General features: G+C 36.8%; 1 protein-coding gene across 1 annotated transcript in view; it reads right to left on the reverse strand.

Moving 5' to 3' along the window:
• LOC150079479 (cilia- and flagella- associated protein 210-like) overlaps nucleotides 1-27,244 on the reverse strand; it is a 135,351-nt gene that overhangs the window by 25,370 nt on the left and 82,737 nt on the right. The window contains exon 7 of the mRNA XM_090383084.1: nucleotides 9,701-9,893. Within this exon, the coding sequence (XP_090239210.1) occupies nucleotides 9,701-9,893 (193 nt within the window). The remainder of the gene's footprint in view (nucleotides 1-9,700; nucleotides 9,894-27,244) is intronic.

Consider the following 27,244-nt stretch of genomic DNA (forward strand, 5'->3'; position numbering starts at 1 on the left):
TGTGCTCCTGAACTTACTCCTATTCTTTGCCGCCTTTTTTCACTTTCTTATTCCAAAGGTGTTTTTCCTTCTGCTTGGAAATTTGCTCATATCCAGCCAGTTCCTAAAAAGGGTGACAAATCCCTCGCATCCAATTACTTCTACTCTTTCTAAAGTAATGGAGAAATCAATTAACTGTCAACTCTTAAACTACTATAAACCTTCCGTCTGATCAACGATCGCCAATATGGATTCCGTCAGTGTCGATCCACTGGTGATATTCTGGCTTATGTTACCCATTTATGGGCTAATTCAATGGAAAGGTTCGGTGAAACACAAGTAGTTGCTCTTGACATCTCAAAGGCTTTTGATCATGTTTGGCATAAAGGTCTTCTAAACAAGCTTCCATCTTATGGTATGATAACTGTTTTTAGTAATTGGTTATCCAGTTTTCTCTCTGATCGCTCACTGAGGGTGATGGTAGATGGCTCTCTGTCTTCTAACTTCTCCACTAATGCCGGTGTCCCCCAAGGTTCAGTTCTTTCCCCCACTCTTTTCCTCTTGTATATTAATGACCTTCTTCCATTGACTGGAAATCCTATCCATAATTTTGCCGATGATAGCACATTGCATTACACTTTCCATTTTGAGAAACCTTGTCCTGCTCAATCAGCTTCAATTTTTCGAAAATTTGCTACCAACTCCTTAAATGCCATTCTCCAGTGGGGCAAAGACAACTTAGTTGATTTCAATCCTTCTAAAACTTAATCTTGTCTTATATCTTGCAAAAAGAATTCTTCTGCTCCTATGCTTATCTTTGGTGACACTCTGATTTCTAGGCAAGATGATATATCTCTTTTGGGGATTACCCTGATTTCTAATCTCTCTTGGCACAAGCACATTACAAATATTGCTTCCTCTGCATCTAAAAAACTTGGTTTTCTCTTTCGCTCTCGGCGTTACTTTTCTTCCAAACAGCTGCTCACTCTGTACAAATCGCAAATCCGCCCTACCATGGAATATTGTTCCCACATCTGGGACAGTGCCCCCAAAACCTCTCTCAGGCTTCTAGATTCCATTCAGAAGAGGGCAGTTGGGTTAATTAATGACTCCTCTCTAACAGAGTCTCTCCACTCACTGTCACAGACATACTGTTTCTGCTGCATGCCTTTTCTACAGATACTTCCATGGGCACTGTTCTTTTGAATTGGCTTCTATAATTCCCACTCTCTCTTTCAAAACAGTCCGAACACGTGCCGCCACCAGCCAACATCCATTTACTGTCCAACTTCAAACTCACAGAACCAACTTTTCATCTTCCTCGTTTATTCATTCAACTGCCATTTTCTGGAACAACCTTCCTTCATACGTATTTCCTGAAAATTACAGTCTACAGAAGTTCAAGTCTAATGTCAACAAATATCTTCTTTCATCTTCTCAACCTCCAACCCAAGCACGGTACTACATACTATAGGTTCTAATACCTCTCGTGTTTGGGGTTTTCGTAAAAAAAAAAAAAAAACTCCATTCAAAACCTATGCAATCCAATATCAGTAATTAAAATTTATTTATTCATTTACTATCAGATTAGGCCATTAAGTAATTATAATTATAATGATAAGTAATTATAAAAAATGTTGAAAATATCTGCCTTCTTCAATACATATGCAGACTCTTTTCTTTATATTCAGTGACAATTTTTGTAACGTCTGAACATCTATAATCACAATTTCATTCTGTATATTGACTTTCTTTTTTTTCAATATGTGGAAATTATTTTTATATGCTTTGCCTTTCAACAAAACCCCATAAATAATAATCCAGTGATATTAAATCTGAGGATCTTGGGGACAAGTCAACTCATCTGATTAAACCAACAATAAAGTTTGTCATGGTCAAACAGCAAAATAAACTGGTGTATTAAATCTTGTGTAGACATTTCTATCAAATCAACAGTGTTCTCCAGTCCACTCACTCAGCAACATAAAACACCACACTCTAATTTTTCTAGGATATAAAAGCATTTCATTAGAAACATGAGAAACTTAACATTGACAACTGCAAAGTACTGCATATAGGTAGAAGTAACCCCAGAGAAATGTACCAACTAGTTCGTGTTACACACACGGTAATGGAGAATGAAAGAGACCTGGGGGTAATTGTGCAGTCAGATATGAAGTTTTCTGAGCAGTACAGACAGGCTGCCAGAGTCGGTCATGGGATCTTGTCAATGATATACAGGAATTTTGCGAGCAGGGATAAGGAGGTGATTATCCCCTTGTATGAGGCAATGGTCAGGCTGCACCTTGAGTACTGCGTAAAGGTCTGGAAGCCTCATTTTAGGAAGAATGTAGAGTTGCTAGAATGAGTACGGAGAAGGGCAACAGACTGGCAAGGGGAACAAAGGGGTGCTCTTATGAAGAAAGGCTTAAGTTCTGCAAATTGCAGCTTCTGGATTGGCACCTGCGAGGCAATCTGATTGAGGTGTATAAGGCCTTGAATGGATTGAGCAGGCTCAATGCTGATGGGATTCTTCCTCTTTCTCAGATTACAAACTTGAGGGAGCATAGATTCAAACTGAAGAAAGACAGTTGTAGAACAGATGTGTGGAAATTTGCCTTTAGTCAGCGGGTAGTTGATTGTTGGAACAAACGTTCATCTGTTGTGGAAGTTGATATCTTAAATAAATTCAAGGCAGAACTAGACAAACATTTGGAACAAATGGATCAGTGAAATGCAAAGGGAAGGGTTTTTTTTTTTTTTTTTTTTTTTTTTAGCCGATGCTGTATAAGCTTGCTTTCTTGCATTATATGCCTCTACTAATGCTAATGCTAACTGTCATTACTCCATATCCTGTATTATGGGAAACTCATGATGGAGGAAAACCTTTTTAAATAAACTAGATGATTATTATTTGTACCAGCATGTTAGAGAAAGTACTAGGGTGTGAAGGAAGGATCATGATGAAAGGAAGGATCACTGTCAGGAAGTGATCATGCAATCATCAGCTGGAAGATGAAGAAAGATGTTGCAGCAGGTAAAGGCACAGGTTTTAACTTCACAAGAGGGGACTTTGACAGTTTAAGGTACTATATGGCATCTGTGAAATGGGCAGATTGCTGAGGAATGGCAAATACATTTGAATTATGAGATACTTTTAAAGCAAAAATCACAGAAGCCATGAATGCACACAAACCTTTAAGAAAATATTGCAGGAGGAGGAGAATGCTGGAATGGATAACTGTGGAACTGGCTGGTCAAATAGAGTAGAAAAAGAAAGAATGGGACAGTTACAGAGCAATGAAAAGTACTGAAGCCTATAATAGGTACAAGTCTGTGTATGAGACTTGTACCTATTATAGGCATTTTGTAAAGAATGAGGACAAGGAATTTTTCTATATGTGAATACAAGAAAAAAGCTAATCAGATTAGACCCTTGTGTACTTGGTGTGAAAAAGTCTTAGACAAACTAGCTGATGTGGAATTGAACAGATACTTTTCATCCATCTTTACTGACGAAAAACCCTTCATGCTGAGAAGAGGCTGTGCGAGTGAGGCTGAGCCATGTGAAATTATTGATGTTGTAATTACAGATGATTGTTTATTAGAAAAACTTTTGATCATAAAGACAAGTAAGGCTCCCACAGTTGATGACATTTATTATTATTTGGTTTTTTTTTTTTTTAGGAGCATTAGCAACTAAGGCCATATTGCTCCGGGGATATGCGGTGGTCATTCCCTGACCTTTCCGCATCCTCCATATTTGGTGGTCACAGGCCTGAACCCCGGTCTAATCAAGAAGCATGTGCTACACACTGCTGCTCCTGTCCACCTGGCTATGGAGGCACCAGATGATTACATATGCCCTGTAGTTTCGAGAAGAGCATGAGGGAATGTATTGAACCATTGAGGTTAATTATGAGGGCATCTTTAGACTTAGGGGAGATTCCTTTGGATTGGAGAAGTGCCAGTGTATCACCAATACATAAAAACAGTTCTAGAAGTGAAGTTGGTAACTACAGACTGGTTAGTGTGACTTCAGTGGTAGGAAAAATCTTAGAGGCAGTGATTAAGAGTGTAATCCAGGGACATTTAGATAGATATGGTATTCTGAACCACACACAACACGGCTTTGTTAAGGGTGAATCATGCTTAACTAATTTAGTAGGCTACTTTGACACAGTTAGATTTAGGGAATAATTTCGATATAGTTTATTTGGATTTTAGAAAAGCATCTGACTCGGCCCCTCATTATTATTATTATTATTATTATTATTATTATTATTATTATTAGCTATATGGTGCAAGGAAGCCTGAGGCTTATGCTTCACCAGCCAAAAAAAAAAATTCCCGAGTTACCCTGTCAGAGAGAGTCAAAAGGAAATCACCAAGAAAGAGAAGAATGATGATATCCAGCTCAGGACCCTGGGTGTGCCAAGCCCATACCAGATGTGAGCCCCTGGAGTAATGAGAGGTTACTGTATAAGCTTGAACAGGTTGGGATCATTGGTAAGATTCTAACCTGGATTGCTGGGTGGCAGAAGGCAAAGGGTTGTAATTAATGGATACTCTTCAGAGTGGTGTAACAATAGGAGTGGGGCCCCTCAAGGACCACTGTTGTTTCTCATTTTCATAAATGACATCGACAAAGAGATAGAAGGCATGATGTCAAAATTTGCGGATGACATAAAGATTGATAGAGATGTTAATGACCAGTGCCAAGCAGTGCTCCTTCAGGATGACTTGAACAGACTTCAAAGATGGTCAGAGAAGTGGCATGTTTTAATGCTGCTAAATGCAGGGTCTTACACTTGGAGAATAGCAACCCACAAATAAATTATACATTTTGTAGGGTTGAATTAAAAACAATGGAGGAGGAAAGGGATCTGAGAGTTACAATACGGACAAATATGAAGTTTTCTGAACAGCGTAAAATGACAGCCAGGAATGCCCATAGTGTCCTATCGATAATTTATCGAACGCTATCCTGTAGAAATAGGGAAGTCATAATCCCACTGTATAAAGCAATTGTAAGACCACATTTTGGAATACTGTGTTCAAGTATGGAGATCACATCTGAAAAAAGACACTGAGCTTCTTGAGAGGGTCCAAAAAACTGCAACTTGAATGGTGAGATTGGCAGAAGGGCAACCGTATGAAAGACTCTAATTATGTGGGCTACAGAGCTTGACAACTAGGCACCTCAGAGATAACCTTATTTGAGGTTTATAAGGCTCTGAGAGGGATTAGTAAAATGAATGAAGGTGGAATTTTCACTGTTTTAAAGAATTCCAGAACTAAGTGTCATAAATTCCAATTACAGGGCTTGAGGTTTAGATTAGATTGTAGGAAGTTTTCTTTTAGCCAGTGAGTCGTTGATAGCTGGAACAAGTTGCCCTCAGAGGTAGTTTTGGCTGACAGATTGAATAAATTCAAAGGTAAACTGGATACTTACCTGTGTGAGGAGGGAAGCATATCATTTGTGTTTTCTTATCTACTTGGCTGGGTTCTTTATTTTATTAATTTATTTTATTTTATTTTTTGCCAGTGCAGTAAAAACCTGTGGCTTCCTTGCATTATATGGCAAATACTATTACCAGTGCTTTTTTTTGTAAAAAAATAGGTGCCAGTACTCATTCTTTGCTATCAGGAAATATTTAAAATTAAAAGGATATGAAAAGTACTCTAAAAAATTTTTTTTCCTGATAGTTACTTTCATAGTAATGCTTTTGGAATAAGAACAAGAAATTTAGTATATTAACACAGTTTATTAAGTATAAATTTATTATTCAAATATATATAGAAAAATAAGTAAAATGTGAATAAAATAGGTAAATAAATCGGTCAACTACTGAGTGCCAGGCACTCAGGATGACACAAATTGTCGTTAGTGTAGTATCTCAAATAGAGAGCTTTATGGTAACTGAAAAAAGTTTCTAGTACCCCGGCTTGGCCTAAAACTTAGGAAATAACGAAAACGTTGTCTATTTGAGTCTTTCCAGTTGTGAATACCAAGGGTGGGAGAAGCGACTCCGACTTCTTCCTGCAGAAGCAATTAAAGTCTTGGGGAGAAGCAACTGGCAGGTGAGGGCCCTGCAAGACTCCGCGGAGGCGCCTCCCCACCACCGCCTCAACACTGGCTCTCTGAGTACCTCCTTGCCGGGACAACCCCAGCTTTGAAAATTGTTAAAAAATACTTCTTGTTGCAAAATTTATAAATGACCTTTATAGAATTATTAACTAAAAGGTAAAGTGCAGCCATTATCAACCCACTGCAGGATGGAAGCCTCCTCAACAATTCATGCTGAGGGAAATGGACCATAATCTGCCACGCTGGTCCAGTGCGGGTTGGCAGATCGACCATATTCAGCAGTCAGGGGCTTGAACCCCAGTCTACTCAAAGAGTGTGTGCTACTGCAATCCCACTCCTAACCACTCAGCTACGGAGGCCTTAGCAACCTTTTTGTCACTAAAAGGAGAGTTACTTAGTAAAAAGAAGCACGCTATTGAAGTTCAATAAATTAAAGTGCAACAAAAAAAAAAGATTTTGAACTAATTTTAACACAAAAATAAATGACAGATTTCAATCACAATAGTTTTCCCTTGATAAGCATCGAAAAATGCATGGTTAATGTGATTTTTAAATTTTTAGCTCCATTAGCGACAGAAATAGAGAGGGGGGCATGAAAATTACTTACATTTTCCTGTCTGACGCCGCCATTTTTAATTTTAAAAATATTTTAAAATTATATTTTAAACATGCTCGTTGAGCTCTTTCCAACGGTGTAGCTATAGGTTGTCAACAACATTTTTATCCCCCCCACATTTTAATCCCCTCCATTTCTCAGACAAATTTTTGTCAACAATGATCAATATGGCATTATGTTGGCCCACTTGATGTGCAAACCCATGCAAAATTTCTAGTCAATAGGTTGAGTGTTTCCAGAGATACAATGCTGTCACAGACGGACGGATGGACGGACGGACAGACAGACAACCGAGTGACATTTTAAGGGTCCTTCATTAAACTATGGCCCCTAAAAATAATAAGTAAAAATAATTTTATAATAAAGTTTTTGTAGAATATTCCAAATTTTTATTAAGTTCTCATCCGACACCCTATGCCGACTTCTTTTCTTCCTCTTTGTGTGTCTCTTGCTGAATGACCTTTCCGAAGGAGCCACGAATCGACATATTTGCTGGATCGAAGCGGGTCAGCGGTGGGCCTACAATTTTAAGAAATAGTAGTGAAGAAACTGTTTTTGTCATCAATGAAGCTCTGGTTGGGATGGCGATCAGATTCATTTGTGAAAATGAATCTGATCCTCATTCACATTCACTCGATGAAATTGGTATCATACTCAGAGCGTCCCTCAAATTCTTCAATTCTTCCAAAACCATCTTTTTAATTAGGTACCCCCAAAATCCACGAATTGCATTTAACTGTAACCTAATTGACAATTTTCTAACTTCATTTTCACCAGATGCCAACAATTCATGCTGAGAAGGTTTAATACCTTTGTTGTCGTCCTCGTTTTCCTTCTCTCGTCATCGGTATTGTCAGTAGTTCTTAAATTTGATTTTTTTTTTTTTTTTTTTGAAAATGTCAGTGTCATTTGGATATTCAGGTACTGTGACCATGTAAACAGAGATAGGGAAAATTTACGAAAAATGTGGATAACGCACTTCCGCGAAACAAAAGATGATTATTTGTTGGGGTAAAAGAAATTACTCCCTCCTAATTCTCAAACGGGGTGCTTACAGTTGATTCACAAAGGTGTCCAAACCTATGGTCCGCGAGGAAAGTGAACTAAAACAGCATTTTAAATTTTGTTAATTATGAAAAAAATTCTCATTAAATGTTTTGTTCAGTAAATGTAATTGTGCATAGTACTTAATAAAATTTTTGAATATTTTCAATTTTACTTTTACATGCAAAAAGATATGGAAAATGTAACACACTAAAGAAATCTAACTTTGAATTTTTCTGAATATGGCACCTGTACGGGAAAAGGTTGGACACCACTGCAGTAGGTGGGCCAGAGCCCATTGGGAATACACTTTGATCTGCTCACTGTTGACCAGCACGACTTCTCCATATGCAGGACAGGTAGTCAGATAGGTTTTACCAGGTAACACTAAATTATAGAATGGTAATTCCTTTAGCTCTCTTAATTCACTCAGCAGCACTAATTGCCTGAAGGCCAGAAATGCGAACAGTGCGTACCGAGTTAATTCTCTCCTAATCCATTCGCTATATGAAAATTTTCTCGCTCAACGGAAACTATTTTAAATGTAACTTTCAAGGGGAATTCAAAATAATTAAACAGAGGTCCAACTGAGCAATTTAGAATTATAAAAATGGTTATACAGTTTTATATAGAAAATATCTTAACAATAGACAGTGAAAAATGTAAATTTAGTTAAATAATTTTAAGCTTATTTGAATAGTAGATAAACATGTAAAAAAATTTTACGGAATATTCCAAATTTCGAAGTGCACTGCATCCAAATGTCACATGTCACTGTTAATAAAGGTGCCGGTACACCATACCGTTGCGTACCATCACAAAAAAAGCACTGACTATTACTATTACTAAATCTACTGTGTTCTCAAAAAATAGAAGTCCACTCACTCGGCAACATAAAACAGTACACCACATTCTAATTTTTCTAGGATATAAGGACATTTCGTGAGAAACATAAGTGAGTAACTATCATTACTCCATATCCTGTTGTTTTGACTAGTGGCATAAAATTCATCATTGCTTCATTAATAAAAAAAATACAGTCTAAAATGTAAATAACATTTAAATCAATAAAGGTACAAAAGCAGAAACAATAATCCAATCTTTTTCTTTGTCATGCTCTTTAAAGTTCATGCATTATATGAATATGATAAGGATAATGGCCTAACTTTTTGACATCACTTTGTGTGCTTGAATAAGACATATCCATTTACTATTCAAGTCTTCTCAGTGAATTTTTTTTTCTTACCAATAGCAATAAACTTCAACATCTTTAAGTTTTTCTTCACTTAGCAATGAAGGGCATCCAGTTCTTTTTTTGTTACAAGTACTATTTGTTTACTAAAAATGAGTTAGTAACTGTGAAATTATTATTGATTTATTTGGTAAGGTTGAACAGGGATTTTTTCTTGAAATTTAAGCTTTATTGAAATCCACAAATATTTTGAAGAAAAGTATTGTTTAACTATAAACACACATTCAGACAGGAATATGTATTAATGAATTCATCAGAAACAAACTGTATGTACAAGTTTGTGTAAGCATGTCCCAACAACCACTTTTTTGCTTACAGAGGTATACAATGTTACCACCAATGTGTTCTGGTAAAAATTGCATATAATTAGCAAAATGAGAGTAATCGGCTCATTCATTGTGGATTGCTTGAATTTTGAACTGCCCTGTAGAAGATATTCAAAACAATGAGGGTGCCTATTCTTACAAACTTGTGCCTGACAGAATCATGGCATACAGAGGAGAAAAATAGTGATAAAAAATCAAAATGACAGCTCACAGTTTTATTTTGCTGTAATGCAGTTTCTTTCTAAAATGAGGCCTTTCTCTCATGAGATCTTTCATCTGGCCAGCAGGATGAAAGCTCCAACACAAGTGCAAAATGCCTGAAATCATTTATTTTTGGTTTGTGATGCCATGAACTGTAAAATTTAAAAATAAACTAATGCTAATTATTTTACCTGCCTAAAATGATTTGCAACCATATCAACAATAAACTCTCTTCGTTTTGCAGCATCAGCTCTTATTTTTTCTTTTTCTGCATCTTCTTTTTCTTGTACTGCTTTCTGATGCATGCATTCTTCAGTTACTTGTTTCTGGCCAGCTAAACTAAGAATATTGTCCACAAGCTTGTCCTGTCTTTCCTTTACCTGTCTGGATTTTTGGGAAATTAGCAGTTAATTATCTAGTACAATAACAGATAATTACTTGATAATGATTGTCATGCTGATTCAAGAACCAAAAAATAAAAATTAACAATACAGGAAGAAGCATAAAAATGTTTCATACTTTAGAAGCTCTTAAAAATATATTATGCAATCAAATGAATATTTGCTATATTTTCATCTAACTGTATCACAATTTTAACTTTTCCAAATGTTAGCATATGTTGTTTGTTATTTGGTTTTTAGGAGCATTAGCAACTAAGGCCATATTGCTCCGAGAATATGCGGTGGTCATTCCTTGACCTTTCCGCATCCTCCGTATTTGGTGATGACGGGCTCGAACCCCGGTCTAATCAAGAAGCATGTGCTATGCACTGCTGCTCCTTCCCACCTGGCTACGGAGGCACCTGTTAGCATAGGGAAAACGGTTTACGGAAAAGTGGCCCCCCGCATTTCGCCTCCCACATTTTGCCCCCAGTAGATAATGAGTAGACCCCTAAATTTAACTCTAAAGTCCAGCTACAGGACCAAAAGAAATAATCGGTCCATATTAATTAAACAGTTTAGACCTTCAAAAATTTAATTTTATGCCAATCCACGTAATGGTTTCCTTGCTGCCAGAGGTATGGTGTTTGAAGACAGAAGTCTTAAGCGCTCATTGTTGAGACCGCACGGTCTGAACACTACGGTTCTGACAGTGGGGAAGATGTCCCACCTGTTTTGCAAAATTGATATCGCCATCCTCAAGAATTATTAGCAAGTTGGACTAGGAGAGTTGGAAAAGAAGCTTCCTATATCTAAAATGAAGGTAATCCCTATTGATTTATAATATAATAGAATATAGGAATTATCGAGCACTTAATAGCTCTCAATTATCAAATATATTAAACAGTTTTTAATGTATGATTCTCAGGACGAACTGCTCCTGGGTCGCATGCTTATTTTTTCCACTAGTAAGAATCTTCAGTTATTGGTGCGTAGCCAGGAGTGGTTTTCTGATAGAACAAGAAGTATGCTGCAATTTCTGCTAGAATCAAAAGAATAGTCCAATTTTTTCAAAATCATAATGTGATTGATTACCTTAGAGGCATTGCATACAACTTCGAGTTTTAAACAATAATAATGTGCATTTATTCAATGATTGATTACCTTTGATTTGATTACCTTTACCTTTGATTGATTCATTCTATTAAAACAAAATAAATTAGAATTAATAAAAAATTAGGTGTATTATTTACATTTCTATAGCCTATTCATTATCTACTGGGGGTGAAATGTGGGAGACAAAATGTGGGGGGCAAAAAATGTGGGGGACAACTTTTCCGGATCCAATGGAAAACAATGTTGCATCAAGACTTTCATGCATAATAAACTTGTCAAGGTTTATTTATAGCTTCTTTTAAATATTTTCTTAGCAGCCAACTTTTGACTCTCAAAAAGTTGGAGTTAAGCAATTTGTAAGCAGGAGAAAAAACTGGAGTTTTTTTTTAGCAAAAATAAGCAAAGTACATTTTTTTTTTTTTTTTTTTTTTTTTTTGCTAAAAGTGAGAGTTTTTCCCAAAAAACAGGAGGGGAAACAGCACATTTTCTGGAAAAAGCAGGATGGTTTTTAAAGTTCACACTACATTAGAAATTAAATTTCACAGGCAAAATACATTATTTTATATTAAAATTCAGCCATAAGATGCCATCTGTATTAAAACATAAGCATAAGATACCATTCATATTAAAATACAACCATAAGATTGTTTACTAGTAGAGTATGCTTTCAAATATTAGCTTACCTAACATTTTTCTGTCTGTGGATTTCTGACTGGATAGTGTATTAGATTCTGTTAGATATTCTATTAGATATCAACTGATTTCATGACCTTATAAACAATTTAAAGGAATTCTAAATTATTGAAATTTGTGGCATCCTGAAAGCAGCATAAAATGTAACAGAAAAATAATGTTACAGAAGAAGAAGTTCAGTTTTTATTAGTAAATAAGACTCGAAAATGAACATGAGTACAATGCAATATTCATGGAACAAAATTTTCTAATGCTCTTGTCAGCTTGGCCTGATGTTAGTATTAGCATTAGTAGTGACATATGATGCAAGAAAGCAAACTTATACAGCATCAGCCAAAAAAACCTTCACAGTGTGGCCTGACCACTGCCTTATACAAAGGGATAATCATCTTCTTATCCCTGCTAGCAAAATTCCTATATATCCTATAAGACCCTATGAGCTATTCCTGCAGCCTGTCTGCAATGCTCAGAAAACTTCATATCTGATTGCACAATTACCCCCAGGTCTTTTTCATTGGAACCACCCCTGCAGCCAAGTCTACTCTTATAATTATGGCTAAGGGTTTGTTTACTTCCTTTGCTGCTTCCCTTAATATAGCTGAATTTTTAACTTCAACCATTTCTTCACTTTCCTCTCAGTTATTAGAAAATCATTTAGCTCCCCGTTACAGTATGATAAACTTCTGGCCTCCACTTCCCTACAGAATTTCTCATGTGGGAATTTTGATGCAAAATAGTCATTCATTTTGTCAGCTACCTGAGCAGGATCATTAACAGTTGAACCATCGATATCGAGAGGACCAATCTGATCCATCCGCATCCTTCTACTCTTTACTCATGTAAACTGTAAAGGATGCTAAAGATTTCTCGTAATCTGCCTTCACTTGCCTAACCTCCTTTGTGACTTGATTACAGACTATCTTATATCTACCATAGGCTTCTGTGTCCCTTGATAATTTATATGCACCCCATGCATTTTTCTTCTCTGCTACGAGTTTCATTAGTTCAACTAATATTCTTTAGGCCTAAACCATGAACAGTATTTCTTAGTTGGAAGGCTAAAGTAAAGAAAGCCAACACAAGGACTACAAGAAACATCAGCTAACTTACCCAGAAAATTAGTTTCCCCCACACAGCACTCTAGCGATGCTCACTGGGTAAACAGACGGTAGTTGTTATAGGTCTGGAAAAGAAGTCGAGAACGGCATTTGCATTAGTAGAGGCATATGATGCAAGAAAGTAAGCTTGTGCAGCATCAGCCAAAAAAAACACTTCCATTTCACCCCTCCGTTCGTTCGAAATACCTGTCCAGCTGAGCCTTAAATTGATTTAGGCTATCAACTTCCACAACAAGGGATGGAAGTCTGTTACACCAACCAACCACCCGCTGGCTAAAGGCAAATTTCCTCACGTCTATCCTACATCTCTCTTTCCTCAATCTGAATTTATGCCCTCTCAGGCGATTATTCTGAGCGAGAGGAAGAATCCCACCGGCACTGAGCATGCTTAAACCATTTAAGGCTTTATACACCTCTATCAGATCACCTCGCTGATGCCTAGTCTCCAGACACAATAATTTGCAAAACTTAAGCCTTTCTTCGTAAGAGCAACCCTTTGTTCCATTCGCTAATCTTGTTGCCCTTCTCTGTACTCGTTCCAGCATCTCTACATCCTTCTTGAAATGAGGCCTCCAGACCTGTATACAGTACTCTAGATGTGGCCTGACCATTGCCTTATATAAGGGAATAATCACCTCCTTATCCCTGCTAGAAAAATTCCTGTATATCATTGACAAGACACCATGAGCTACTCTTGCAGCCCGTCTGCACTGCTCAGAGAACTTCATATCTGCCTCCACAATTACCCCCAGGTCCTTTTCATTCTCTACCACTGTCAGTGTAGTACCACAGAGTTGATATGTTGCTCTGGGGTTGCTGTTTCCCATATGTAGTACTTTACATTTGTCAATGTTAAACTTCATTTGCCACCTCTCAGCCCATCTGCTCAACCTTTCCAGATCCTGTTGCAGCAGCATAGCGTCAGTAGTGTCCTTAACAACCCTGTTAACCTTTGTATCGTCTGCAAACTTGGACATTAAGCTTGATATACCATCATCAATATCATTTATAAGCTTGATATACCATCACCAATATCATTTATAAATACAGAAAACAATAATGGTCCCAACACTGAACCCTGAGGGACTCCACTAATAACATTAGTCCACGATGAGTGCTCGGGCACTACTATAATAAAATATTTTATTTTATTTATTTTTTTTTTATCTTAAAAATACATTGCCATTATTAACTTAAATACATGAGCCAATTGTCCAGTCATCCGTCCAGGGACCAACTGTGGTATGGGTTTGCAACCCCGACAGCCTGAGCACTACTTTATTCACCTCCATTCCAATTACTTTCTGCTGTTCTTTTTACTACATTTTATTTCTTGTAAGCAATTAGGCTGGCTGAAAGCAATATCGAGATTCTATTTCTCTACTATCGCTACTTGTTTCTTCTATTACAAAGTTTAGTGTCTTTTCCACACCACTTTGTTAGTTTTTGTTTCTCCCTCTGCTGGCTTTTTGCCTCATCTGTTTCCTGTTTATGAATTCACACCTTCCCCCCAACAGGGCCACTTCAATTGACATATATACACTGCACGTGAACTTTGGCTCTCTCCTTTGGTCATCATTGACTTTCAATGTCTTCTGGTCCATACAGACAGTAAGTTTCCTTGTTTTGCCCCATTTCTTAGATTTTTTGATTTTATATTTCATTCTTTTTCTACAGGATTCTATCGGCATGAACTTATTTATTTATTATTATTATTTTTTAAAGTTTATTTATTCTTTTATTCTTCCTTCTGGTCTCTGTCGGGTCGGCTATGATATATACGTGTACTTTCTTTTTACGTGTATATCATAACAGAAACAGAGACCTGGCTTACTGCGGTGGCGCCTACGATTTTCGCTGCCGACCCCAGACGAAGTAGTTAAAGTCCTAGAACCCACAGCTTTAGGTATTTACAATAATTATGCTTATATTAATTGCATTTTAATCCAGGCAATTTGTTTTTTAGCACACAGGTTTTCTCAATTTTTCCATGGTTATTATACCTGATAGCTCAACTCCCCTACCAAATACACTGATAATTACTTTTTTGTCTAATTTTCATTATGGTTGCCGGTTTTTTTCTACATTTACCGTAGTACCCTGGATCCATAACCCAGTCATATATATTTTATATATTTTTATATATTTTAATTTCTCATTACTGTTTACTAAGACTTTCAGTAATGTCATTGCATCTATCATTTTTTATATATATAATTTGTATTAATATTAAATTAAATTGAGTCAATATAAATGGATGTGAAAGTTACCTTGTCCACATTGCATTAAAAAGTGCTAATTTCATTTCATTCCTTTTTGGCATTTCACTTTTCTTTTACTACTATGAACAAGTATAGAAACACAGTTCCTGATTCGTGGTCAGGTGTAGTTCCCTGCTGAAATGCCTAATCATGTATCAATATTCATTTCTGCTGACATCAGATCAAGCATTTTTTGCATTACCTATATTAGACCTTGTACTAAAATTGTTTTCCCCCATATCTGATGGCAGTTATACCATTTTCATTTTATTTTTATTTTTATTAACATTTTGTTGTACTAATTTTACTTTACAGATCCCTCCCCCCACTTTATATTGGCTTGGCAATCCAGCCCATAATTTACTTAATTCATTATAACCTCCAGGATATCCAAAAAGACATCAAGCTTCTTGAAAGGGTGCAAAGAAGGGTAACTCGCCTGGTGAGATCGGCAAAAGGGCGTCCTTATGAAGAAAGACTTGGAATATGTGGGTTGCAGAGTTTGGAAACTAGACACCTTAGAGGAGATCTGATTGAGGTGTTTAAGGCTCTGAGAGGCATCAGTAAAATGAATGAGGACAAAATTTTCAAGATTATAAATGATGCTAGAACTAGGGGACATAAATTCAAGTTACGGGGGGAAATGTTTAGATTGGACTGCAGGAAGTTTTATTTTAGCCAGCGAGTTATAAATTACTGGAATAAGTTGCCTTTGTGGGTTGTAGAGGCCGACAGTTTGGGGAAATTCAAAGGTCATCTGGATAGTACTTTCGGGTAAGGAAAGCGCATAGGATGATAGGTTTAATTTCCTTTTTATTTTATTTTTTTTTTATTTATTAATTATTATTATTTAGTTATTTATTTATTTCTTTATTTTTTGTTTTTATCATTGTTTTGTTCGGATTTTTTTTTTTTTTTTTTTTTTTTTGGCTGGTGCAGCATAAGCCATAGGTTTTCTTGCACCATGCGGCCATTACTAATACTAATACTAATACTAATATTCTTTCACCTTTCACTAATCTAATACTCTTCTTTTTCTACTTTCCTCACCCTTATAGTTACTGGCACCTTGTGTAACTTTCACATCCATTTATACTTATTCAATTTAATTTAATATTAATACAAATTACATATACCCTTGCATCCTTGAATGCTTCTTTTCGCTTTTAGGCGCATCATCATACCTAATTTATTAATCTTGCTTTCACCGAAACCATTTCATCTACTTTTACCTCTTTTCTATATGACTCTTTAAACTTTTCTTTTAAAGAGTTACATTAAGAATCCATTTATATATATATATATATATTGTGAATAGCTATTGAGGTATTGATTGACATTATGATACATGTGTATGCGTACAAGAGTCTTTAAAAATAAAAATACAGTAATAAAAAATTAATATTTTGTTAATAAACAATTTATGCACTAGTCCACCCATGAATCTAAAGAAAAAAGGTCAGGTTACCAGCTGGACTTTGGGAGGGGTTCGAGCTCCCATGGAATTCAACTGGAGGTAACCTGACCTTTTTTCACCATTATGGAAAGCATTCATTAGGGCAAGTGACCATTAGTGCTTCTGAGATTAGGGCAAGTGATACTAAACCGATGTTATTGTCTGTTGTGTTCACACACCAATCAGTGCATTGTTTGCCACGCCTACCTATTAATCAATATATTGTTCTCGACCTGCTCAAGACCAATAACACCTATCATCTGTTTACCGAGTAAGCAGCGCTAGAGTGCGGTATCAGGAAACTAATTTTCCGGGTAAGTTAGCCAACATGTCCCGTGGTTCTTGTGTTGGCTTTCTTTACCTTCTCTGAAAAGCCTAGTAGCTTCCAAGATTAATTCCTTGAATGCTTCCCATTTATAATTTGCTGTTGGTAACGTCATCAAGTGGTCCCACTGTATAGAATTTAAAACTGTCTGAGACCAACATAATCACTCTTACGAAAGCAAATCCCTTCCCTTTACCCCTGATGGTAGTTACATCTTTAAGTAAATCCCATATCAGTACACTGTGATCACTGCCACCTAGTGGTTCCTTTATCTGCAAATTCTTAATGCATGAATAATCACTGCTGTTAATCAGATCAAGGGTGTTACTCTCTCTGGTTGCTCCTCGAACATGCTGCTGTAGAAAATAGTCATCCAATAAATCCACAAAACACTTGCTAGTATGCGAATGATTAACCCACAAGTTCCAGTCAATATCTGGGAAGTTAAAATGCCCCATTATAAGACATTCTGATTTACTGGCCAACTGTATTTCTCTGAACAGTTGTTTGTTGTACTCATCAGAGACAATAGGCCTATAACACACTCCTACTCTCATTTTTGCTTTCCCACTGTTTATGTCACACTAAACTGACTCAACGTTGCACTGTCCACCCATGTTAACTGGATGCACTGCCTTATATTTTGTGTGTTACCTAAGGGCATAACCTCTCCTTCCTTCCTATCTGTCCTTTCTGTACACACACTGTACTCCCCAAATTCCAATTCTGCATTCCTTATATCTGTATGATGCCATATCTCTGATATTCTAACATATCTGCCTTTGAAGTCTTTACCAGCAATTCAAATTCATCAAATTTATTTAGTATACTCCTAGCATTGGTGTACATGCAAGTATACAAGCGCCAGTTCTTACTCTTAACTACTCTAATACAGCCCACGTATTTACTTGTTCCATGATGACTCCCAGCAGTTCTTGAAATCTCCGGCACCTTGCTTTCCAGGCTGCTGCTCATTTCAATAGAAGCACTGCAAGAATCACTTTACCTCTGCTTGGGGCTATTGTTAAGCTATTAGTCTGTATATCCTCCCCACCAAGCTGGCAGTTTTCCAATTCACCTAACCTTGATAGCATCAGCAAATATTCTTGTACCCTTTCTATTTAAGTCTCTCCTGGTAACAAGCACAGACTACAGGCAGTTCCCGCTTTACGAGTTTTCACTTTATGAGGTTTTTTTTTATCAAGTATCAAAAAAATCAAAAATAAGAACATTAATTGAAAAAAATGAATGTTAAACATTCATAAATACCGCATTTCAAATCACGCATATAGCTATACAATACGGTGCACCCCACTTTACGACATTAAACCGTTCCAGAGACACCATCGTATCGTGAAAATATCGTAATGTGAACCCAATAACACTGTTTTTTAGTTGTTTGTTCCAAGACCTTGGAAGTTGAAATTTCTGCTATACAACTAAGCTATTTATCTCTCTAAAAGGTCATTTTTATAATGTAAATTGTACTGGTCACCAATTCAAATCATTAAAACGCACTACACTTTCATCGTTATCATATGTTCTGTTATAAGAATCAGTTTTGAATACCTTTATGATATTTTTCTAAAACACATTTCTGGATGTCACTACCATAAAATAATAAAAATAATTTGCAGTTTCCAGTTCACTGGGCTTTTTCTGTTAGTGCAATCAATTATAAACGGGTAGTAAACTCAATGTTATTGCATTTGTGAAAATATCGATAGCTGGAATTGTGTGGGTTTTTATGTTATTATGGTGAAATGTGTTCCCCTTCATTGAAATCTTCAATCATATAAAAAACAAATAAATTTTCAGAATCTTCTCTTTTCCTTTTTTTAAGCTTCATAAACTTGTTACTCTGCACGAATCATGTTAGTTGTACTCTCACTTGCTCGTATCTCTCCAGGACCAAACTGATTGCCAAGGTTCTCATCATATACTCCTACTACTGTGTCTGGGCAGAATTGTAGACACTTTCAAATTTAACCCAAACTCGCAACTTTTTTTTTAAGACATTTACCTGTACTTGTTAAGTAAATCTGCAGATCTCCTACTCTTTATGTCATTAGTGCCAACATGTACAACAATATCACCTTTGCTTCCTTACTTAAATGATGATGATATCTGCTCTACAACGTCATCAACTTTTTCCCCTTGCAGGCATACCCTAGTCCTATTCTACCTATCCTTTTTGCACAATATATTTCCCATTTTCCTGACAACAGAGTCACTGACAACAATTAACTTTCATAGGACCAGCATAATCTGCCTTGGGGATTGCCACTGTTGCCTGATGATCGATTGCAAACTCTGGCATTGATGTGGGCAGCTGAGACCTTGATGGGCCCCCAATTTAAATCCTTTGAGGACATCCACCCAATTCTTCACGCTCTTGTAAAGGCTCATAACAAAACTTAGTTGGCACCTAACATCCTAACACTGTTTATATCGATCACACACAAGGACAGTCCCCTTGGCAAAATCACCAATACTAAAATCTCTATGAATATTAGTGCCGTACATTACGGCCTACGTGATAAAGTTATTAAAACACGTATGTAGTGCTATAAAATATAGTTTATGTCTTGTTCCTGATTGCTCCACAAACATCAAACAAACAGTACATTTAATAAGGCTGTGATTCAGAGGACAACCACTCCCTCAGTTCTTCCCCAAACCATGGCAACAGTACCTTGAGCCTTTTGCTTTGCTGCTCTGGTAGGAGGCAAGATTTTGGTTCAAATTCAATATAATTAAAAATACTACACTAAACTTATATCCTAATACAGTAATAACATTATGCACCGATTATGTTATGAAGTTTACATTATTCAATATTGAGCTTCCAGTATATGTATTTCATATCTCCTACCAAGTTTACATTATATGAATTGCATATCTCTTATCAAGTTTAAGTTATATGTATTATGCTATAATGTTATATTTGAAAATTCTAAGTAGTTATAATAGATAATAAATTTAACTATCTATTGCCAACCTACATGGTTCAAACTCTCAAGCGACCTATTTGCGATACTATATCTACGTCAAATCACCAATACTAAAATCTCTATGAATATTAATGTTGTACATTACGGACTACGTGATAAAGTTATTAAAACACGTATGTAGTGCTATAAAATATAGTTTATAAGCCTCTTCTGATACTGATTACACTGCTACAAAGTTACACAGAAACCTCTAATATCTGCTATATCAATACTAAAACAATGGCGGCAAAATTTGAACATTCTTATCAACACAATAGCCGTGGCAGCCGAGTGGGCAGGAGCGGGAGTGCAGTAGCACACGCTGTTTGAGTAGACCAGGGTTCAAGCCCCTGACTGCTGAATACGGTAGATCTGCCAACCCGCACTGGACCAGCATGGCAGATTATGGTCCATTTCCCTCAGCATGAATTGTTGAGGAGGCTTCCATCCTGCAGTGGGTTGATAATGGCTGCACTTTTTTTTTTTTTTTTATCAACACAACACAATGCTAGCAGAAGTCGACTGTGGTTTTTTATCCAATTACAAGGGATAAGTAAAGAAAAAATACACCAAATTAATCACATCATAAACAATTACTATATTACTAATTTTAAATCAAAAATTAGACAAAAACAATAATTTGAAATCAGTAAATAAAGTTCCACTTAGTAGCTCCCAAAAAAATGTGTAGCTCTCTTATTCTCATCAGCAGAATATGCTAATGTAAACTGCTAAACTGAGTATAATCCTGCCTATCAATTGCAATTGTTTTTCTGGTATATTAGTTCTGTTTACATAAGAAGCAATTTTTTGCATCAAAAACAAAGTGGAAAGGTTTCTTCTTTATTCTTTATTTAACTTTTTAGGGTCTTAATTTTTCACTTTGTGAAAAGTCATATATCTTGTTATAAGCACAGCTGTGTTATAGTGAGGCATCCTTCTAATTCTCACAATAGAACAAACTTGCCTTTACAATGAGAGGCCCTGGTATTGTGCTACTTGCACACAGATGTCCCCAAAAAAACATTAATCAGCCATTTATTTAAAAGATGAGACCTATGACAGACTGTTTCAAGATTAACTGGTTCCTCATCATTGCCAGGTGATCGCTATTGGCAATACATAGACAAAACATTTGTAAATAATTTGTTCAATTGAACTCCTAGCAGAATTTAAACTACACAGACAATGCAATGGTCCTAATTCTCATAATAGAACAAACTTGCCTTTGCAACAAGTGACCCTGGTATTGAACTACGTTCAGGCAGATGGTTTCACCAAAATGTTAATCAGCCATTTACGAGGACCACTACAAAAGTAATGTCTCCTAATTTTTTGCTTTTAAATGTGGCACTGTAGATCATTTTGCGTGACAATTAGTGGTCACTAGAGGTTTCTAGTTTCACCATACTGAGTGACGCTGTGATCGGTCTCGTGAGGGCAGCACATGGATAGTTCAAAAATGGCAGATGTTACAGATACGTATCAAGCAAAGAGGGGTAATTGAATATCTTACGAAGGAAGAACTGAAGCCTATCGAAATCCATATGTGTCTCAAAAATGTTTATGGTGACAATACTGTGGATGTGAGTATAGTTAGATGTTGGGTAAGGACAAGGTCAAGGTGTGCTTGTTTTAATTGGGGTCTCCAGGGTTTCCAATATATGCCACTATAGCATCTGAAAAGGCAAAAGGCCAAGGCTGGCAAGTGTGTGCATGTAGGTGTGTAGGAATGTATGTGTGTTATTATGTTGGGTGTTGAGTGCTGGCACCTGGCGACTTCACATCCAGGGGGCAGGGGACACCTGGTTCCCTGCCCCCTGAATCCCAACCTTGGCCATGAGGAGATGTGCCAAGGACTACTTTTTACCAGAGACTCTTACTGAGATGATCAGGCAAGTCTGGGAGCTCCAGACATTTGGTAAGACACTAAAAGTGAGGAAAGTGATATTGTTGACAAGCCCCGAAGCGGACAGCCAGTAACGTCAGTGATAGCAGTGGATCAACACACTGATCAAAGAGGACCGCCGCATCACAACAAGCAAACTGCGCGATGCAGTAGGTATAGGGAAACCTGCTGTGGTAATCATCATAAAGGAACTAGGCTACAACAAGGTTTGCGTTTGGTGGGTCCCGAAAAAGCTGACACACGAGCACAAAGAAGCCTGGAAAGTCATCTGTCAGTAAAGTCATGGCAACAGTGTTTTGGGACAAAGATGGGATCTTGCTTGTGGACTTCTTGGAGCGTGGCACCACACTCAACTCAGATTGATATGTGAACACATTGACACTAAAAGTTCCTTTATGATAATCATAAGAGAACTAGGCTACAACAAAGTTTGTGCTTGGTGGGTCCCTAAAATGCTGACACACAAGCACAAAGAAGCCTGGAAAGTCATCTGTCAGTAAAGTCATGGCAACAGTGTTTTGGGACAAAGATGGGACCTTGCTTGTGGACTTCTTGGAGCGTGGCACCACACTCAACTCAGATTGATATGTGAAAACGTTGACACTAAAAGTTCCTTTATGATAATCACCATAAGAGAACTAGGCTACAAAAAAGTTTGTGCTTGGTGGGTCCCTAAAATGCTGACACACAAGCACAAAGAAGCCTGGAAAGTCATCTGTCAGTAAAGTCATGGCAACAGTGTTTTGGGACAAAGATGGGGTCTTGCTTGTGGACTTCTTGGAGCGTGGCACCACACTCAACTCAGATTGGTATGTGGAAACATTAAAAGCCTGCATCCATAGAGTTTGAAAGGACAAAACCTTAATGAGGTTCTTCTCCAAAACAACGCATGACCCCACATCAGTCTGCACATGATGGAGGCCATTGCAAAACTGGAGTGCACTGTTCTTCCTCACCTCTCTCGGCCCAGATTTTGCACCTATCAACTATCATCTCTTTGTCCTGCTGAAGGATGCACTCCATGGAACCTATTTTGCAGACGTCAACCAGCTCATGCATAGTGTTTGCAAAACCCTCCGGAACAAGAGTAAGGATGTTTACAGGACTGGAATACAGCGCCTGACTCAGAGATGGCGGAAGTGCATAGAAAATGATGGTGACTTTGTGGAAAACAGTGTGTTTATTAATGACTGAGAATTAATTGATGTAAAAGGCATACTTGATGGAATTAAATTTTCTGAAGAAAAAAATAGGAGGCATTACTTTTGTACTGCTCCTCGTATTTAAAAGATGAAACTACTTTGACTGCCTGTTTCAGGATTTTGGGCCGAATTGCTTGCTCATCAGTAGCAGGTGATTACTAGTGTCAATACACAGACAAAATGGCTGTAAAGAAATTAGCATTAGCATTAGTAGAGGCATATGATGCAAGAAAGCAAGCTTATATAGCATCAGCCAAAAAAAAAAACCTTCCCGTTTCACCTATACATTCACTCCAAAAGTTTGTCTGTCTAGCATTGCATTTACTTGTCAGCCTTGCATTTACTGTTTGTCTGTCTAGCATTGCATTTAATTGTCAGCCTTGCATTTACTTTAGCTGTCAACTTCCACAACAACAAATGGAAATTTGTTCCAGCAATCGCCACCAGCTGGCTAAAGGGAGTGCAACAGATCCTGTTGCAGTAGCATACTGTCCTTACTGTCATTAACAACCCTACCAACCTTCATATCATCTGAAGGTTGGTAGGGTTGGGCCCTACCAACCTTAAGATTAAGCCTGATATACCTTCATCAATATCATTGATAAATATCATCAATATCATTGACCTCATCAATAACATTAGTCCACAAAGAGCAGTGTCCATTGATTACCACTCTCTGTCTTCTCCCACTCAACCATCCCTTTATCCACAGCAGCAACTTGCTCTTAATGCCATGCTGTTCCAACTTGTGCAATAGTCTTTCATGTGCAACAGTATCAAAAGCTTTACTAAAATCCAAGTATATGACATCAAAATTATTTTTTGCATCCAATTTCTTTGTGACAACATCGTAGTATCCACTAAAATTGGTCAGACAAGACATCCCCTTAACAAACACATGTTGTGTCTGAACTAATAACTGCAGTCTCTGAACAGTGCCAACAAGGTTTCCAGGGCAGCTCAGAGGGTTTTGTCAATGATATATGTGAACTTTGCTAACAAGTATAAGGAAGTGATTATTCCATTGTACAAGACAAAGGGTATGCTGCACCTTGATTACTGCATACAGGTCTGGAGGCCTCATTAAAGAGAAGGGCAATGAGATTGGTGAGGGGGACAGAAGGATGCACTTATCAAGAAAGGCTTCAGTTCCACAAATTGTAGCATCTGGAGACTAGGCACCTATGAGGAGATCTGATTGAGGTATTTAAGGCCTTGAATGGACTGAACAGGCTAAATGTTGATGGCATTCCCCTTGCTCAGACTATATACATGAGGGGGTATAAATTGAAATTGAGGAAGGATGGTTGCAGGTTGGATGTTTGGAAATTTGCCTTCATCCAGAGGGTAGTTGATTGTTAGAACTCTCATCTGGTGTTGTGGAGTTAGGTAATTTGAATATCATTGATTTGAATATCATTGAATATCAAGAAAGAACTAGAAGAATTATTGGAGAGGATAGATGGTTAATGTAGGATTTTTTTTTGGGTGAATGCTTTATAAGCTTGATTGCTTACATCATTTGCCACTACTAATACTAATAATAATCGTAACATCTTATTATTTTTCTGAGGCCATATAGTTTTAGCTATATTGTAACTTTGAATTTCTCTCTTTTAGTGCTATCTCTTATTTAATAATTTTTGTAACTTACTGCACATGGCTCTTACAAATTACAGCTCTGTGGCTGGTCACATAATGCTTTCGTGAAATGGCAACCAGTGTGGCCACTTAAGAACAACTGAGAGCAAAGATAGACTGGAAATGCCCAGTGTGGTTACAGCTAGAAAAATGTATGCTTTATTATATCTATTGTTCCATAAACTCTTCCATAAACAGCAACTTATTGATGCATACAAACAACAGATTTAATTTCACACAACCAAAGTTTTACTTTGCCATTGATAACTAGTTATACAGCTCATCATGTGTATGAATAAAGTAGAGAGAAAAAGAACAAGTGACTCAAGGTCACTCACTTCACTTTGCTTTGAGGCGCCTCCGTAGCCAGGTGGGAAGGAGCAGCAGTGCGTAGCACATGCTTCTTGATTAGACCGGGGTTCGAGCCCATCACCACCAAATATGGAGGATGCGGAAAGGTCAGGGAATGACCACCGCATATCCCGGACCAATATGGCCTTAGTTGCTAATGCTCCTAAAAAAAAACCAAAAAACCAAATCACTTTGCTTCCCACTCCATACTAATACTACTGAAGAGAAGGCCAAGTGAATGACCTTGACTACCTGTTTTTTCTATAATGGCAGCAAAAACAAAACTTAGCGATCTTTGTTATTAAATGCAAGAAATTGATTGATTGAATTTCTCCACAGTAATTATTAAAAGCAAAATATCATGTAAACTGATAAAAACTGCCTCATTATAATAATTATTACTTAATAACACTAGTTAATTTTTTTCTTATTCCTCATTGCAAAAGTATTTTTTCTCTGAAGCACATCCACTGATATTCTGACTTTTCTGTGTCTCTATTTGTTATCATTTATTCACATTTAACAAATTGAACTGTTGTTTACATTTTAACCACTATCTTTCAGTTAAAAAAAATGTTTACTGATGTAAATATGTTCTTCAGTTGTTTGTGTTAATACTTATGATTGAGCAGCAAAAACTGCTCAATCCTAAATAAATCTCTCTAAAATCCAGAAAATTTTTATTCAGCACCTCTCAATCCCTGAGGATACCATATTTTAAAGAGTTTACTGTATCACTTAACTGGTTGACAACCTCATAAAAAATGATAAGGTAAAATTCTGCATTCACAGCCTGATTGAAAAATATAGGCAGGTCCCTATAACGTAGGTCCTGGAAATTGCACGCCTAATGAGATAAGGTAGATTTGTTTGACAATCTTGAATATGCTACTACCAAAATTTCATGTGTCAATAAAAGAGCCATTATAGTCCTTTCAGAATGTAATGTGATTAGTGTTGCTCTGGTAGTGGACCACATCATTACAATAGTAGGCAGTTGAGTTTTGAAAATGTTTTAATTTTCGAATGGACATCCATTCAAAAGTTTTTTTATTTGAACTTTCTTTCATTTGACATTGACATTATTTCTTTTTCACTTTTTTAAGGATTATTTATCTAAAATTTAACATTTTTATCAGATATCTATATCTAAGAAGAGTAAGAATGTCACTCCCAAGCTTGAAGTAATTAATTTGGTGGCTGAGTTTATCAAGATACAAAATATACATTATTTTCCTTTTCTTTTCTTTAATATTATTAGCAGCTTTTAAACTCACGAAACTATTTTCTTTGAAATATAGAAATCATTAACTGTGTTATGGATGACACACTTGTTAAAATTGTTTAATTTTAACATGTGTTTACTGGATGTAGGGCCAAATTTAGACAAGATGAGACCCTAAGCCAAACCATATGAAGAGACTCTAAAACCAAAGAATGTGAAGAGGCCCTGAAATATGCAATTATAGATTTTTATCCCCACAAAAAGAAATGGCTAAGCCTCCTTGGATACTGAGATCCCAAGCCATGGCTTATTTGGCTTATGCCAAAATCTAGCAATGGAGTGGATGGTAACTTTTTCACAACTGCTGTCAAATAGACTTTCTGCCATATGCTAAGATTTACACCTGCTGCAGCACACATTAGAGGCTGAAAACTTCCATCTGCATTTTCTTAGCTTCACAAAATTTGATCACTGAATTAATTACTTCACAAGCTTGGGAATGACATGTCTTGTCCTTTTTGGGAGTAAACATCTGATAAAAATAATAAAATTTAGAAATAATAACCAGTGGCAGTTCCAAATAGAGGCTTAAGGGGACTTTTTATCATAAAATCATTTTACCATTTTATCAATAGGGGCTAAGGTGGACTTTTTATCATAAGGGGGTGACACAGTCCCCATGATAAAAATAATGTGAATTTTTTTTTTTACTGCTACATTATGATTAAATCTCAATGATCCCCCAGAAGTTTTTTATATCTCATTCAGAAAATCCCAGGACTGCCACTGATAATAACGTCAAGTGAAAGTAAGCACATGGCAAAATAACTTCTGAACAGATGGGTTTGTGGAAAGTAATACCTTCAGAATTTAACTACCTGCTAATGTAAAGAAATGGTTCACTACAGTGCAGTGCAGTGCAAATCATGTCCAGTTTAGGGCCTTATCAATGTCATAGTTTAAAACATTGTGGTACATGATAAAACCCATGACAAAAACCCCAGGTGTGAGGGCTAAAGGAGTTATAGTTTCTCCCCATGACCAAAATAATGTGGATTTTTTCAC

Source organism: Mastigoproctus giganteus, chromosome 10, assembly GCF_048544385.1.
Source record: "Mastigoproctus giganteus isolate SK-2022 chromosome 10, ASM4854438v1, whole genome shotgun sequence".
NCBI classification, from domain to species: domain Eukaryota; kingdom Metazoa; phylum Arthropoda; class Arachnida; order Uropygi; family Thelyphonidae; genus Mastigoproctus; species Mastigoproctus giganteus.